General features: G+C 55.4%; 1 protein-coding gene across 1 annotated transcript in view; it reads left to right on the top strand.

The window, feature by feature from the left end:
• The window catches only part of SLC6A6 (solute carrier family 6 member 6), a 76677-nt gene that overhangs the window by 41478 nt on the left and 18063 nt on the right, over positions 1–17136 (top strand). Inside the window, exons 5-7 of the mRNA XM_029241744.1 lie at positions 442–676; positions 10123–10255; positions 16928–17062. Coding sequence (XP_029097577.1) covers positions 442–676; positions 10123–10255; positions 16928–17062 — 503 coding nt within the window. The remainder of the gene's footprint in view (positions 1–441; positions 677–10122; positions 10256–16927; positions 17063–17136) is intronic.

Genomic DNA, 17136 nt, shown 5'->3' with positions numbered 1-17136 from the left:
AATGTGTGAGTCTGTTCACTCAGTCATCCGTGTAAATCTACCCATCCATCTATCCACTAAACCTTTCTTCCATTAAACTACTCGATAGTTAGGCAATCCATCTGTCCATCCAACCACCCTCCATCTACCCATCCACTCGTTCATCCGTCCGTTCACCTACCTAACCTTCCCTTCAACCACCATCCATACATCCATCCAACAAAGTGAATATCCATCATTCCAACATCCATCCATTCATCTATGCATCCATCTAACCATCCATCCGTCCATCCATCCATCCATCCATCCAGTCATCCATTCATCCTACAGACATTTGCTGGTCACTGTTGAAGGGCTCCTTCTGGCCCCAGGCCTGCAGATTCCAGGGTTTTCTGGTTGAGGGTGTGGCTGTGGTGGATCTGGCCTCCCTCTGATGCTCCTCTCGCTTATCCACACTTGCAGGCATCGGCTATGCCTCCATTGTGATTGTGTCCCTCCTGAACATATACTACATCATCATCCTGGCCTGGGCCACGTACTACCTGTTCCAGTCCTTCCAGTCGGAGCTCCCCTGGGCAAACTGCAACCACAGCTGGAACACGCCCCAGTGCTTGGAAGACACCTTGCGCAGGAACAAGAGCCTGTGGATCTCCCTCAGCACCACCAACTTCACCTCCCCCGTCACCGAGTTCTGGGAGTAAGGCTGGCCTCGCGGAGGACGGAGGGGGCAGGGGAGGAGGCAGTGGACAGCCCACTCCCTCGTCTTCTCCCCAGGGATATGGGAGCCACTCTCTTGGGGCGGGGTGGGTGGAAGGAGGGGTACAGATCTGGAGATAAATCCATGCCTTTGGTCTCAGACAGGCCTGGACTCGAACCTCAGTTCTGCCATTTTACTGGCTGTTTGACCTCCAGCAAGTCACTGCCCCTTTCTGAGCCTCAGTTTCTTTAACTGTCAAATGAGGGGAATGAATCGTTCCTACACCCATGGGATCTCTGTGAGGATTGTTTCCCAAAGGCAGGTATATGTTCTTATGTTGTCTGAAAATGATGTAGTTTTCTTAATGTATTTTAGAAAAAATATAGTTAGCACATCAAACCTGTTTTTGCACAGAGAAAAATGCATATATGAAGCTGAAGCAGTTACTCAAGTCAAGAGGTGAGTAGCTAGCGTGAAAAATATGTTCAGTTAGCATTTGCCGGGTAACACCCATCCCCAAATTCAAGCAGCCATTTATTTTATTTGGCTCACGGCTCTGCTGTTTGGCAGTTTGGGCTGAGCTTGGCTGGGCAGTTCTGGTCTTTGCTGGGCTCCCTCACTAGTAGGTCAGCTGTAGGGCATCAGGGTAGCTCTTCTGGAAACTGGCTGGCTATTGGCTGGGGTGCCACAGGCAACTGGTCCCTATGGTCTCATTACCCTGCAGGCTAGCCTGGGCTTGTTCCTAGGTGGCTCAGCATTCCAAAAACAACAGATGGGGAAGTCCCAGCGCAGGAGCACTTTTCAAGCCTCTGTTTGCACCATTTTTGTTAATGTCCCCTTGGCCAAAAACAACCACAAGACTAACTCAGACTCAAGAGGTGGGGAAATAGGCTCTGTCTCTTCATGAGAGGAATGGAGAATTATGGGCATTTTTGCAGTTTTCCACAATAGAGTCAGTAACTGCTGAAGTATACACATAGACCAAACATCAGAAAGGCAGAACATGGAGGCCTGAAGTTTGGGTAGCTCTTAGCTGACATACCGGGAAGTCCTTCTAACACAGTGCTTGGAGATGAATCAAAAATGTATTAGTGCATTGCTTTTCCTGCTCTCCATGAGCTATTAAATTGAGTGCTTAGTAGTCCCTTCGATCCTGGAAATAACAGATGAGACCTTGCGTGGGGTTGAGAGCCAGGGGCAGGGGACGGTGTTAAGGAAGGGGGCGGCCCCTCATGATCGCAAGATGAGACTCCCTCTCTTTTGTGTGTGGATTTGCTGCTTCAAGGTGTCTCTCCCCCTCTTAGAACCTGGCCCAGGAGCAGGCCCACAGAAGAGGGGGTTCACTGCTGGCTGGTCCCAGCCAAGCGTTAGGACCAGGGCTGGGGAATCTTAGGCCAGAAAGGGCCAGTCGGCCTCACTCAGGTGGTCCACGTCCGTCTCCTGACACGTGGGCCTTCAGTATGTGCTCACGAGTACCCGGGCTCCTGGAACTGGGGCTCTTTTCCATGGACATATTTCCCTCTTGCAGACAAAAACCATTACAGACACATTCCGCCCCCCGCCCCCCGCCTTGCTCCCCACCCTCTGGACAGCTGAGTTTATAGACAAAGAAATGCAGGCACTTCATTCTTCTTGCTTGAATGGGGCCCGAGACCACAGCCCTGTCCGTTCTCTGCCGTGCCTGGCACAGCCTGACCACCTAGGGCCCTGGCACTCACCCAGCTACTCAGGTGCCCACCGGGGCCTCGTTGCCTCAGGCATGGTTTGGCTACCTGGGTTGAAACCCTCGTTCTGCCATTTCTAACTCAGGCAGGTGCCTTTTCCTCTCTGGGCCTCAGGGTCCTCAGCTATACTTGGGGAGATCATAACCCTGCCCTCCTAGGGTTGTAGGGCCGCCCTAATGGAACAAGTTCATGTATGGCCAGCCCTGAGAGCCTGCTTGATAAATGTGGGCCATTACTCCTAATTTAGTGTCCTCATTGTGGATAAAACTGCCCCCTGGGGACATTTGAAACTCAACCTCAGAGGGACTAAGAATGGCCCATTCTCAGGTGCCCGTATGGTCCCGCTATTACAAAGGGGCTGTGCCCTGTGCCTCAGGCCCGAGGGCTCTTGGGAAGGAGCTCACGTGAGCCGGGAGGTCCTTACCTGTGCCTCCTCTCCTGCCTGTCCCCCAGCCTGGGCCCTCCTGGGGGGTTCTAGGCCTCCTGCCTTCCAGAACCCCCGTTCTGAGTGCCCGAGCTCCCTTTCCTGAGCCAGAAGACATTGACAGGATTTATCTTTGGAAACATCCTGGTCCTGCAGGCACCTTCCCAGTCCTCACATGGTCCGCATAGACTCGCCCAGTCCAGAGAATGTCGGCCGCCCGCCTGGCCGCCCCTCCCGCTCTAGCCTTCACACCCTCCCCTGGGCCCCGGCAGGGCTCTGTGAGCCCACCTGAACATTCACGCATAACCTTCCCTCTTTTGAGAACCCTAGGGAGGACTGGGGTCCCCAGAGGAGAGGAGAGGACCTTCCTGCCACCTGTGAGAGCGGAGAGGCCGAGGCCACCTGCCTTCAAGGGCCTTCCCTTCTCTTGGGCACGAAAGAGGGGGAAGGAACGAGAACTCATGTGGAATAACTGACTCCCGTGAGCATCGTCCCAGGGACTTGCCCCTGTCATTTCGTCCCATCTTTGCAGAGGCCCTTTAAGTAGGGAACATATCTAAGAATCATCCCAAACTCCTTTCTGCCTCAAACCCCACATCCAATTCGCCGGTCCTCTTGGCTCTCCGTTTAAAGCATATCCAGGGCCTAGCCACCCTCCCCACTTGCACTGCCGCCCTTCCCGCACAGGACCCCCTCATCCCTCTCCCGGACCCAGCATGGCCTCTTCTTGCTCTCTCCACCTTACCTTTGCATCTCTGCAGTCAGCTGTGAATCCAGACACGTCATTTCTCAGCTTAGAACCCTCTCGTGGCTTTTTCCATGATCATCATATTGCCCAGCCAGGGAGGACTAAGTGAGTGTTTCAACACTGAGTAAGTGCTCACTGAGTGCTGATTCTTATTCATTCCATGTTTGCATCCACCTGGCTGTGTAGCTTGGAGCAACAAGTCACTACCCTTCTGGCCTCATTTCCCCATCTGCAAATGGAGGGGCCATGTGCACTGGGCTTTGGGGGATGAGTAGGAGGTCACTAGGCTGGAAAAGAGAGAGGGAAAGACATCCTGGACAGAAGGAACAGCCATGCTGAGGCCCAGCGTTCGTGAAACACATGAGTAGCAGTGAGTCATTGGTTTGGCCGGAGGATAGGACACATGGGGCCAGGGAGAAGGATGGAGGCCTTGGATGTTAGGCAGATAAATTTGGGCTTTGTTCTCTAAGAGGGGGAGCCACGGAAGCTAAGGAGGAGGGAAGGGGAGTCATGTGATTGAATTTGTGTTTTCTAGACTTACTCAAGGAACACACTGGTGAGAGAGAGGCTGGGACATATATTAAGTGCCTACTGTATACAGAGCCTCAGAGGGCTCAGCCATCAGCATGTGGGTTCCCTTTAAGGTGACACTTAGCTTATATGATTTCCCCTGAAAATAGCCACCAGCCCAGCAGTGACTACCTCTGGGATCTCCACTGAGAGAGAATTGCTGGGAAGTGACTGAGGTGTCGCTGGCCGGGACCCACTGGGCTGCTGAGCGGTAAGCATCCTCTCACGGCTGGTCTCCGGGCCCCTCGAGCCAAAGCCCAGCCCCGACCATCACTTGCTTCACCTCTCTCATCTGCACCAGACACGCGGGTCCCTGAGCTGGCCCTTCTTTCGGCAAGAGGCCTGACAGTGCTCGGGAGCCACCTGGGGTTCCAGATAACAAGACACCACAGAGCTAAGCCTTCCTCCTGGCTCTGGACAGGAAAGGACCTGGTCGATCATCCCTACCAGCCCCTCTGCCCGCTCTGGTTTTACAAGAGGAGCTACTGGAGAGCCACGGGCCATGCTCCTGTCTCCTAGAGCAGGGACAGTGACTCTGGCCCGGGGTCCCTGCTGCTTGGCCTCAGTGCAGTCACCACCTCTCCAGAGCTCAGAGGTAGCGTGGTCCTAACACCTCACAGCCTGGCTGAGTGTTAAAGAGCTAGAACAAGCGATATGCTGACGATGGAGCCTCTGGGCGTGGCTTATTAGGTGGAACGCTGAGGACCAGAATGGTTAAGTGACTTACCCAAGGTTACATAGGCAGCTACACATAGCAGAGAGCTCAGCCCTGATCTCCAGTACTGGATGCCACCTCCAGGGTCTATGTCCCCACCAGCCATAAGTCCAGGGCAAGTCCACGGTCACAGGTAACATTGTGCCGTGTGTGTGTGACCCCACTGTCAGGTTACGCATGGGGTCTTCTCCTGGCCTGGGTCCCCACGCCTACCCCGTCTGCAGCACTAAAGCACCATCCTCAGCGGGAGCTGGTGAGATGTCCTTCTCCCTTGAAAGCCACCCGGGCCCCTGAGACAGTCATTTCACACTGGCTTTATAATTTAACTCTGAATCGCTCTGTGATGGGGAAGCAGAGCTTCTGCCCCCAGTCAGCCTCATCCTGCTCGCCCCTGCTCTGAGGTCACCTCAGTCCCGAGGGTCCTGCTTCGCCCCCAGCCCTGGAAGACGGGTGGGGCCAGATCTGGCTAAATGCCCTCCATCATCCTGGAGCCATGCCTTCCTCCCGGGTTCCTCCAGAGCCCCCTGGGAGCTCAGCACATATCATTAGACTTTATTAGAATCAAAGAAATGAGTCATATTTGCAAACAAGCCCTGCTCAGCCAATCTTCCCCTGCAGCTATCGGAAGGGAGAGACGGCGGAGAGAGCCCTGTGCGGCCCCATGCTTGGGGCGGATGGGCTCTTTTATAATTGTTGCCTCCGCCAGTCTCCAGGGAAGAGCCATCGCCAATAAATGGCTGGCCGGCAGTCAAAAGGAAACGATTTGGCCCACTCGGAGGACGTATTTACATCTCTGAGTGCCGGCTGGACGGCAGCGGGGCGGCCGACTCAAAACAGACGTCCAGGCGATTCTTTTTTGGATCCCACCCTGGAATGAATCATTACTATTCTTGGACAAGAATGCAGCTCACCTCTAGGTCTCCTCCTCTCTGTATGAGAGATTCAGGGAAGCCTGGGATGCTGGGGCCCCTCTCGAAGGGTAGCATGGTACCCAGTGCATGGGTGGCTGCTCCCCAGGGTGGGATCAGAAAAAGGAACCAGGCCTAGGGTTGATTTTTTTTTTTTCTTAATCTGGGTAATTTCAGATGAATTACTGAACCTCTCTGAGCCTCAGTTTCCCCATCAACCAAATGGGTATAATTAATTTACTCAACTAATGTCTATTGAGCATTCACTGTGTGCCAGGCACTGTTCTGAATCCAGCAGTGGTCAAGAGAGACACAGGTCCTGCCTCCATGGAGATGACATTCTAGTAGGACAGACAGACATTAAACAGATGATACAGGTAAAATTGTAATATACAAGCGATGACAAGTGATGTAAAATAAAGCCAGGGCTGGGGAAGGAGAGTGACCAGGGATGCTTTTTACAGTGGGTGGCCAGGAAAGGCTGCCCTGGTGAAGTGGCATTTGAACAGAGACCTGAAGGTGGTGGGGTGGCATGTCATGTAATGAGTGGCCAAGGGAACAGCCAGTTCAAAGGTCCTGAGGCAGGAGCGTGCTGGACCTGTTCAGGAAACATTCCAGAAGCCAGTGTGGCTAAAGGAGGAGGGGAAGGGGCCACGAGGATGAGCATTGAAATGGGACCGCTACACACGGAGCTTGTCCTGGACAGGTCCCATTTATGCCTATGGTCCCAGCCTCTTATTAATAGGCACCACCCTCGCTCTTTAGGATGTCTGGGTCTGAATGATAGAGTATTTGGTCACCTTATTCAGGGAGGCAAAAAGAAATGGGGCAGGTAGGTGGGAGCCATGGGGGTTGTGGAGCAGAAGTGGGGTGTCACCTGACTTGGGTATTGCCAGATTCTGTCTTAATCAGAACAGACTGGGGGCGAGAGTGGGGGCAGGAAGACCAGTGAGGAGGCTGCCGAAACAGCCCTGGGGAGCAATGGGGCCTGGACAGGGGTGGTGGCAATGTTGGGGCGATGGGGCCAGATTTGGGGTAACTTGTGCAGCCTCCAGGCGAGGTTAGGAGGCATTGGTGAGGGGCAGTGCACCATGGCAGTCCCTCTGGGGCACAGTACTCTGCAGTGTACTGAGCATTCCCATGCACCAGAGGGAGAAGGGTCAACAGATCCTGGTCTGTGCCTTGTGGCTGAGACTGTGCGGGCCCGACAGGGAAGGGTCCTTCAGACTGGGTCCCTTCAAGAAAGGGTTCAGATGGACTCACACAGTCTCCGGCCTCCTCGGCTATCCTTGAGATGACTTTGGAAAGGATGTCGGTTACTTTGGCCCCGAGCCTACGGTGGGCTCTGTTATGACAACTGCTGTTTGATGAGACAAGTTCACTCCATTCCTAGAATGTCTGCGTGGCCCCATGCAAGCATTTTTAAGAATTTAAAGTAATTTTTATAAAGGTGATATGAGCACGTTGAAAACATTCAAATAGTTTAAAAAACATATTCACTGCCAAGTGAGTCCCCGCACCACCACCCCGCCCCTGCATCCCCCGGGGCAGCGACTGCACCATTGTCTTGTGTGTCCTGCCAGAGTCTGCGAATCTGAGCACGTGTGCCCGCCTTCCGCACAGTGGAGCAGCCTCAGCACTGTTCTCTGTTCACTTATCTCGCCCCTGGGACGTCGCCCCTTATCAGCACACAGGGAGAGTCCCGAGGTCTTAAGGGCTGCGCAACATTTCGCCAGGAGCCTGCTCAGTGCCTGCTGGGCCTCAACCCATGGCCATCTGGATGGTTTCCAATCATTTGCTCCCTCCGACAGAGTGGAGATGAATCGCTGGGGGTGGACCCTGTCGTTGGCCACACCTGCAGATGTAACTGTAGGAGAGTCTTAGGATAGAACCGCTGGGTCACAGAAAACGTGCCTTAACCTGTCGCAGGAGGGCACCGCAAAGGGGACTGCCACCAGCAGTGGAGAAGCAAGTGCGTGACTCAGTTTCCCTCTTGTGGCCTCAGTGGCTGGTCAGCTGCCCAGAGCAAGGCCATGTGGCAGCCTCCCGTCCATAGTGGGCACCACAGGTTTGCCCAGCACGGTGGTGGGAGAACGCAGAAGGGCACCAGTGACCTGAGCGCGGGCTGGGTGTGGTCAGAATTGGGGCTCTGGGGTTTCAAGCTCTTGGCCAACTTGCCCTAAAGGAGAAAAGGAAAGGCCGTCTTGTGACTGGGCACCCCCTCGGCATTGGCTGTGCGCCTGCTGTGTGCCTGCCGTGGTGTGTCTAGAGTCTGGTAGGCAAGACAGACTCTCACCTGAGGGCGACGTCCAGTGTGAGAGGACGGCCTGGGAGACAGAAGGACGCTGGTCGTCCGGAGCATCATGGGAGGCCTCCCTGGAAGCACCGGGATGGTGTGCCTGGCGGTGGAGCGGTGCCTACCCGACGCAGCCCATTCACAAGGAGTCCTTGGCTGCTGCCCAGCAGGCCCTGGGCTTTCATTGAAGGCGCCGAGCTCTGGAGGCTGTACAGGGAAGGGCTTTTTGTTCTAAAGCTGCTGTAGCTGCCAAACCCACGTGCTTGGCAGGGCCCCAGCCGGGACATGGTTGGCCCACAGCCTGCCTTGTGAGGATGCCCCCTGCCCTGAGGCTCCAGTGACCCCTGTTGAAGCAAGGCCTGGAGAGATTCCTTTCAAAGTTTAGGCTCTGTTTTCTCTATTAACCAGAGGGGCAAGGTAGTGGAGTCCAGAGAACACTGGCGTTGGGGATCAAGACAGCCCGGGTGTAGGGTGGCAGTTCTGCCACCTGGTGGCTGTGTGTCCGTGGATGATTGGTTCTCCAAACCTCAGTTTTCCCCATCTGTAAAACGGGGCAAGTGACTTCTACTCCTTGGACCAGATGAGATAAATTAGAAAAGCTCGTTGATGGAGCCCCTTGATGTCGGTGTGACCAGAAGAAGGCCTCACTTGAATGCCAGTTGAGGTGGGAATCTTGGATTTATTCAAGGTCCTCGTGTTGAAGCTTCTTTGGGAAAAAAGGAAAAAGCAATGAGAAAGTGTCCTGGGCCAGTGGGCCTTCCGAGCCCTGACCGTGGGGATCATCCCACAGACTAACTGAGAGCTGGGGATGGTCTGGGGGCAGGAGCTAGTATTCGTGTTTTACAAAAGAGGAAACTGAGGGCAAGGTCGCACGCCCCTCCTGCCTCTCATCCCTGAGACTGTGGCCCTCGAACCGGGAGCTGACTCATTAGAGGGAACCCAGCTTCTCCCCAGGGAGCACGAGCCCCCATCTCCTGTGACTCCTGTGACTTCGGTGGCAGTGGCCCCTGTGGACCAATGTCCCTGTGCTCGGCGTGGCTGCCCTTGGTCACTGCCACAGCAGTCGGAGCTCTGGGACTGTGGGGACACTTTCTGGGCATTAGGTCTCATGGTCTCTCGGCTGCCAGCGTCCTGCGTCATCCCAACCCGGCTTCAGAAGGCTCCTGCCCCTCGGGGGTGTGTCTGAGTAGGTGTTGCGTGCGTCTGCCTCGGTCAGCAAATTTCTTGGACTCCGAAGAGCCAGGCTCTGCCATGTGATGCTGGTCGGGGTTGGTGGCTGCCTCGTGCTGCTTATCCTTCAGACCGTCCACTCACCTCCTCCTGAGCCCTTCACAACCCTGGCAGGGAGCAGGGGAGGAAACAGCACTGCTTAGGTAGGTGTCCGGAGCTGCACTGGGGTCTCTGCGCCACGACAGGAACAACTGCTGAGGTTTACCGACTGCTGGCTGCATCCCAGGCCAGTAGCTAATACTTTGAGTGGACTTTCTCCTAACCCTGTAAAAAGGTGTGTGAGTGTCCTACAGCCACAGATAGAACAAACACTCTGCCCCCTTGAGGCTTACCTTTTAGTGAGAGATCCAGGTAAGAAACAGGGGCGAGTACAGTAAAAGAGGGACAGGACGGAGAATGTTGGGGGAGGGTAGTTGTTCCCATTTTAGAGATGAGGAGACTGAAGTCGGGCATTTGGATAACTAGCCCCAAGTCAGTGGTTGCGTGGTGGAGCCCAGTTGGAACCCAGTGTTTGGCCCACAGTGGGCACTGAGGAAGGGTCTGCCGAGAATCAATCACACATGAATCAGCACTCGATTCACAGATGAGGAAACTGAGGCTTAGGGGTTTAACTTAACTTGCCCGAGGCCTGGCTGGGTAGAACCCAGGTTCGCCTGACTCAGGAGTCCAAAGCTATACCCTTGTTGGCCTCTCCCACGACTCTGTGACACAGGTGTTAACTATTTCCCTAGACCAATGGGATTCCACAGCTTGGAGGCAGGATTTGAGCCCCAGCCCGTTGGAATCCAGGCGACCGGGCCCCGTCTGACTTGTGGCTCTGTTTGCTTGAAGGCGCAATGTGCTGAGCTTGTCTTCTGGAATTGACGAACTGGGCGCTCTGAAGTGGGACCTTGCTCTCTGCCTTCTCCTCGTCTGGCTGGTCTGTTTCTTCTGCATCTGGAAGGGCGTCAAGTCCACGGGCAAAGTGAGTTGTGCTTCTGTCCCTCCCCTGCCTCATGGAGACCGGCCCTCTGCAGAAACCGTCTCCTGCGCCCCCAGGCCTTCCTGCTCGAAACAGGTCCTGATCAACCAGTCCTCCCAGCAAATACAGAGCCCTGGTTTGTGGCATTTGCCCACCTCATGATGTAAATATTCCCACCAGGTCCAATTACAAGTTATTGATGGTTCAACGACCAGCTAAAAAAATTCCTGAAATTGAGCTGTCAGCTCTCCTGAGCCTGCACAAGCTCCCACACACCACTGGTTCCCCATCAGGGAGTGGGCAGCAGTGTGAATGTTAGCAGATAACAAACCTTGGAGATGCCACTGATAAGTTAGCTGGTAATTGCATTGTTAATTACCAGCTCCTCTACGACCACATGCGCCCTTGTAGCCTCAACATCCCCTGGGGGCTCGTTAGAAATGCAGACCTGTGGGCTGACCCCAGACCAACAGAATTAGAAGCTGCCTTTGAACACTCCCCAGATAATCCAAATGCACACTGAGGTTTGAGAAGCACCAACTGGGATTTTTGCTGCTAAATCAGATTAGCTGAATTACCTTACGGTTTGCATTTCAGCTGGTAGCTAAGATGTTAGTTATTAAGGAAAGCTTTCACTGATGATGAAATCGTTCGCTCACAACCGAAGTGTTAGTTGTATCTAAAGTGTCTGCTACTGTTTACTATATTACGTGATGACCAAGATGTTAAGCTATTAGCAAAGGTGGTAGCTGATAATGAAAAGGTTACCTTATAATTCAGCTTTTAGGTGTAGCGGTATATTGTCAATATGAAAATGTTAGCCTGTAACAAAAATGTTACCTGTTAGCAGGGCACAGCAGTTACCTGATAACCAAGACACTGGCTGATGTGACACCATAGTTTTTCTGATGACAGAAATCCGTGCAGAGGGTTCTGTTGGGATCACAGGTGTGAACCCAGGGCACTAACTAAGCCACAGCGAAGGTGTTGGCTGATCTGCCCTACGTGCCCCCTGTCTATCATGCCCCGACCCCCGTCATTTGCATCTCGATAGGGGGAAAATCTCTTTAAGATCAAAAGGCCCTCAAAGGTCAAAAGAGTAAGTTAAGGTGGCATTTGAGGGACATCGATGGGCAGTGGGTGAAGTCATTTGGAGAAGGGGCCTTTGCTGTACACATTCACCCCAGACAAAGAGGCCCTTAGGCAAAGTCATGGATCTGAAGAGACCCCAACAGTACTCAGGGACACGGCGGGTAAGAGGTGGCTCCCGGTGGTGGAGGCAGAATGACCACAGAGGCCTGCGTGCCCACGCCCTCCGCCTGTTTCTCTGAATAGAGCCACCTGCGACCCTAAAACCCAATCTGGAAAGGAAGCGGGCCAGGCTTCAGAAATCTGCACGGGCACACCCCCGCTGACATCACCCACCCCGAGAGGCAGGAAGAGGGGACGTGGCGCATTCCCGCCGCTCCTTGGGACGCACGTCCTCCAGTCTTGTTCCATGTCCTCCACTGTCTTGTGTGCGAGCTGTTTCCTTACCACCTCTCTTTAAACAGTGAGGGAACTGGGCTGGGATTCCTTAATGACTTGTCCAAGGTCGCCCCTCCCTCTGAGCTTCAGTTTCCTCATCCAGAGATGGGTGAGGGTTAAAGCAAGCTGTGTCAGCACCCGGCACAGTGCTCGGCACAGACTGTACAGTAAGCGCCAGTCCCTGCTCCCCACGTGGAGGCGAGCCCATCAGGAAGCTCTGTGGACCCTGGTCCCGAGCAGTGCTGCAGACACACTTACGCACGCATGCTTAGAGCCTCTGCCATCTGCCGGGCGCTGCCGTGGGCATGGGGCCCGGGGTGCACAGAAAAGACAAAAATCCCTACTGTCCAGGAACTGACAGACTTGTTGGTTGCAACAAGGGGAAGGTGTAAACCATACAGGAGTCATTTGGCCACAAGAGCTATGGAGGACAACAGGAGTGTCGGGTGCGGTTTCAAGGGGGTTGGCCAGACAAGGCTCTCCGAGAAGGGCACTTCGAGGCAAGGATCTGAAGGAAGTGAGGGTGAGCCGTGCGGAGGCCCGGAGGTGTGAATGACCAGACCCTCGGGGAGGCCCCAGTCTGATGGAGGAGCTGATGTCCCCTAGGAACGGTGAGCAGTGCTTGAGACACTTGCTGGGGCCGGAGAGTAGAGTCAAAGCGGGTGTAGGGCTGCATCGGGGGTGGGCTGAGGGACGTGACTTGCTAGAGGTCCCCCTGCCCGCCCCCAGAGACGAGGCTCCAGGCCCCCAGGGGCGGGTGTGGTTCCCAGAACAATAGTAGGGCCTGGGCCAGCCGGGAGAAGCCAAGACAAACACAATGAGGCTCAGTGGACTTCCTCAAGCCCCTCCGCCTGCCTACCCGCCCATCGCCAGCCGGGACTTCCAGCCCTGGCCACAGACCAGGCTCGCAGCCGCCATGGGGGCTGGGCCCACGGGCAGCAGGACGGCCTCATCCTGGCCAGGGCCTCGCTCCAGGGGCTGACCCTGGTGTGGCAGGGGGTGGAAGGAGGGAGCGCCGGGTCCTGGGAGGCTCAGGACCTGAGTTCAATCACTTCGCCTCTCTGGGCCTCAGTTCCCTTTTTTGTAATATTCAGCCTTCTGAGGGTCTGACACTTGGCCCCGAATTTGCTGCCGCTTCATTCATTCAAGAAATGGAGATGATGGCGGCAAATGCTCTGTGGCACGTGTGTCCCAGGCACTGTTCTCAGTGCTGATGATTACTTATTAGTTCATTTAATCTCCTGATGCCTGAGGTATGTGTAGCTCTCACGACCATTTTACAGATGCGGAAACAGAGGTGCAGAGAGGTTAATGAACTTGCCCAAGGCCACACAGGTTGTCGTGGCCCCACAGGTGGGATTTGAACTCGGGCAGCCCAGCTCCTAGCCTCAGTGCCCGTCGCCAGCTCTCCGCCCTCAGCCCTGTGCTGGCCTGACGGTCGTGTCCGATGCGAGTCCCAGCACGTAAGGTCCAGGGAGGTGACACAGAGGCCCAGATCCTCACACAGGAAGTGCAGCTCTGTGGACCCAAATGGCAGTTTGGTCCCACACATGAGCACAGGCGCTGGCCTCTCCATCACCAGCCTCCAAGGCAGCTCTTCTGTCCAGTGCTTAGAAACAGGCAGGGGCGGCCGGCAGAGCCAGACCTGGTTTGGGGTTTCAGCTCTGCCCCTATAGCCTACATGACTGGGGGCCAGTCCTTTTCCCCCTCTGAGTCTCGGTTTCCCCTTGTGTGAAATGAGTAGCGGTACCCACCCCCCAACAGGAGTGCTGAGAGGACCCTCAGGACCTGCGCAGGCGCTGGTCCCAGACCCTCGGCCTCAGGTCTCTGGGATGAGTGACCCACGCTGCCCAGGCCTTCTTCTCAAAGGAAGCTCAGGGCAGGAGGAAACAAGCCCATCTCCCCCCTGCCTGGCCAGCCACCCTCTCCCGACCGTCCCTAAGGAATGAGGAAGCGTTGTCCTTGTAAGTTTCCAGGGCAGTTGGGCCACAGGGCTTTTGGGTCGAGGGCTCAGAGGAGCCACGGAGTTTTGCCAGCAAGAGTGGAAAAATACCACATCCCGTGGCAAGGCCTGCTGGGCACCCCCCCCCCCAGAGGCCCATTGGTGGCGGCTGGCACCAGCATCTCCCACGAGCATCCCCGGAGAGTCACGGAGAAGTTGAGAGAATGGCTCCCAGGGGCTTGTCCTCAGCGACAAATTCTGCAAAATAAGGGTGTCTTTCCAAAGAGGCGGCTCGGTGGCGTAACCAGGCGGGCTGTCATGTTCTGGGTTTGGGGAAGACAGCGGACACACACACACACAAGCCAGCTGGCCTGGACCACATCCCACCTCTGCCACCTACTGGCCCTGGGCCCCCGAGCAGCTGACGTGACCTCACTGGGCCTCCGTGTCCTCATCTAGAAAATGCAGGTGATAATAGTCCTACTTCTTCCAGTTGTGAGTTAACACGCATAAAGCTCTGGCATAGCGCCCGGCACACAGCAAGCGCTATATAAACGCTTGTGAAACGAATTAAATACGTGGAAACAAGGGAAGCCACCCCCACCCCGGGAGGTGTACTGTGTCCCTGACACAAAGCCCTCTGGCCACAGCCCGCACACCCGCCCAGCCCAGGGGGCCCTCAGGCTTTGAAGCAGCTGCCCTCCGCCCTCCGCCCTGCCGCTGTCAGCAGCCATTGTTCTCCGGGCCCTGAGCTAGGGGCCGGCGGGCCTGTTGGCAGGAAGGGAGGAACGGCCTGCGGGCTGGTCTTCTTTCTTCTCTCACCCCTTCCGTGGCTTCCTGACCTGCCTCCACCCTCCACGTCTGCCTTCCGGTCCCTGGGAAATGGAGGGCTCTCTGCCTCGGGAGAAGACAGTAAGGTGGCTGGGGAAACTGAGGCCCGGGGGAGAGGGGCGTCCAGGGAGGGTGTGGCAGAGGCAGAAGGAGGGTGGCCCTTTTAGCCTGGGGTCCTCAGGAGGACCTGCTGCTAGGGTGAGTGGGGAAGCCACCCGCTGGGAGGGTGCAGAGGTGCATACGGACCCCAGTCTGTGCAACCCCAGCTGACCCTCTCAGCCACTCCACCCCTCCCGCTGGCAGAGCTGGAGGAAACCTTAGAGCCCAGCTGGTTTGAGCTCCCCAACTTGGCAGGTGGGGAAATGGAGCCCAGAGAGGGGCAGTAACTTGCCCAAGGTCTCACAGCAAGCTTGTCACTGAGCCTGAATTCTGACCTGAGCCGTAGAGCCCTTGGGGAGTCCAGCTTCCCTCTGGTCTTTGGGAGGATTGAATGAACTGCCAGACGTTGAAGGGCTTTTTACTGCTGTGCTGTTGTCACTGGAGGAGGTTCTAGGCCGCCCCGCTCTGCTGCTTAAATGCTGTGTGACCTGTGGGCAAGGGACAGACTCTCTGGGCCTCACTTTCCTTGCTTTCAAGATGGGGTTAGGGCAGGACCAGGTGAGTGTAGAAGTCACTGCGCTTGGATTAGCACTAGGTACACAGTAAGCACTCAATAAATGCTGGCTGGTGATATTGACTGAAGGCAGCTGAGCCCGACAGGCCCTGAAAGCTTCCTTCTTTCCTTTTTCCAAAGCCCCCTGCTAGTTGTTTCTACTCAAAGGGATGGCAGCTGTCTGAGAACTGGGCTCCATTATGGCAGCTAGGTGAGGTTCAGGGCTCTATCACCGCCCCCCATCGGTGTCTGTTACCTGCCTGAGTCCAGAAGTGCCTGGCAGTGTTCTGGCACTGCCCCCTCCCCCAACGCCATGGGCCTTTCATCCTGTTCTCGGTCTCAGTTTCCTCACCTGTAAAATGGGTGCATTGGCCATGCAGTGGTCCCTCCCTGGGCCCCTGGCCTCAAGGCCCTCAGAGGGGGTCAGGGGCTCTGTGAGCTAGTCTTAGCATTTCCACTGGTCACCACGGACTTTTGCATGTCCTGCACCGTGCAGTAAGATGCCTCATGCCTTGGCTCGGGGCTGACCTTCTGCCTGCTGGGTGCAGGCCTTGAGCACAGTGGTGGCTTGGAGAAGTCTGGGAGCCCTGCCCAGTCTCAGTTCCTTCTCCAGCAGCAGGTTAGCCAATGTACCGATTTGGGGGTGTGGTGAGCATGAAGTGGGCTGGTGCTGGGGAGGCCTGGCTCAGCCGGTGCCCTGCTGAAATAGCAGGATTTCACTGTCCATTCAGCCAGGCATCTTCGAGCTCCTCTCAGGTGTAAACCCTGCCTGGGAACTTCTTGTGTTGAAGAAGTTGGGAAAATCCATCCACGAACTGAGGCTACAGGAGGTATGAAGGCTGGTGCTTTCGGGACAAGAGGAGTAGAGAAAGTAGGGCGGGGCCCTTGGAGATGGAAAGGCCTGGCCCGGGTCATCTCTGGTCCCCACCTTGATTGACCTAGGCCTGCCTGGGACGTGCTGCGTGACCCAGGGAAGGCTGTGGCCTCCTGCACCCCCAAGGAAGTGGAGGCCTTCCCCATCCTCGTTTCCCCTCTCCAGAAGTTCCTGTTTGCTTCCTGCACAATCACATGGCCAACGACAGGCCCCATTTCTTGCTCAAGCACCTAAGCGGCCACCTAAGTGCCATGCACTGTTTTGACCACGTTGTGAGCATCATTTCATTGAATCCTTGCCTAATCCCTTAATGAGGGCCTTCTATTACTCTTATCTCCGTTTTACACGTGAGGCCACAGGCCCAGAGAGGTTAAGCATCATGCCCAAGTTCACACAGCATGTGAGGGGACAGAGCGGGGATTTGAACCTGCACTTACCTGGTTCTGAACCATGAGTCATACTAATGGTTGTAATGTTAGCTGATCTGTGCTACGTCCTGTGGGCCAACGACTGGGCATACACACTTAATAGTTTACTGTCGTATTGTGAATTTTCCTTCTTCACCTGCTAGAATGTCGGTTCCATGAGGGCAGGGATTGGTTCCCTGTATTTCCCGGGCCTAGTAAATATTTATAGATTTTTTTTCATTGAATCTCAGTACATCTATGAGGTAGGTACTTGTATTATACCCAGGTTACAGGTGAGGCACGTGAGGCCCAGAGAAGGTAAGCAGCATGCCCAGAGTCACCCAGCAAGGGAAATATCAAGCTCCGCTCCAGAATGCCTGCCTCGGAGAGGATGCTCGAATTTAACAGCAGCAGGCCCCCTAATCGCTCTCGTCCCTTGCAGGTCGTCTACTTCACCGCCACTTTCCCGTTCGCTATGCTCCTCGTGCTGCTGGTCCGGGGACTGACGCTGCCCGGTGCAGGCGCAGGCATCAAGTTCTATCTGTACCCCGACATCAGCCGCCTGGAGGACCCACAGGTACTGCAGGGCAGCCTGGCCCCCCTCCTACCCAGGGCCGGTGTGGGGAAAGGAAGCTGAAGCAGTGTCCGTGG

This window comes from Monodon monoceros, unplaced genomic scaffold (genome assembly GCF_005190385.1).
Source record: "Monodon monoceros isolate NGI ecotype Baffin Bay Population unplaced genomic scaffold, NGI_Narwhal_1 Super_Scaffold_3, whole genome shotgun sequence".
Lineage (NCBI taxonomy): Eukaryota > Metazoa > Chordata > Mammalia > Artiodactyla > Monodontidae > Monodon > Monodon monoceros.
Note: the sequence above shows the minus strand (reverse complement) of the source record. Positions and strands in the feature narration are given on the sequence as shown.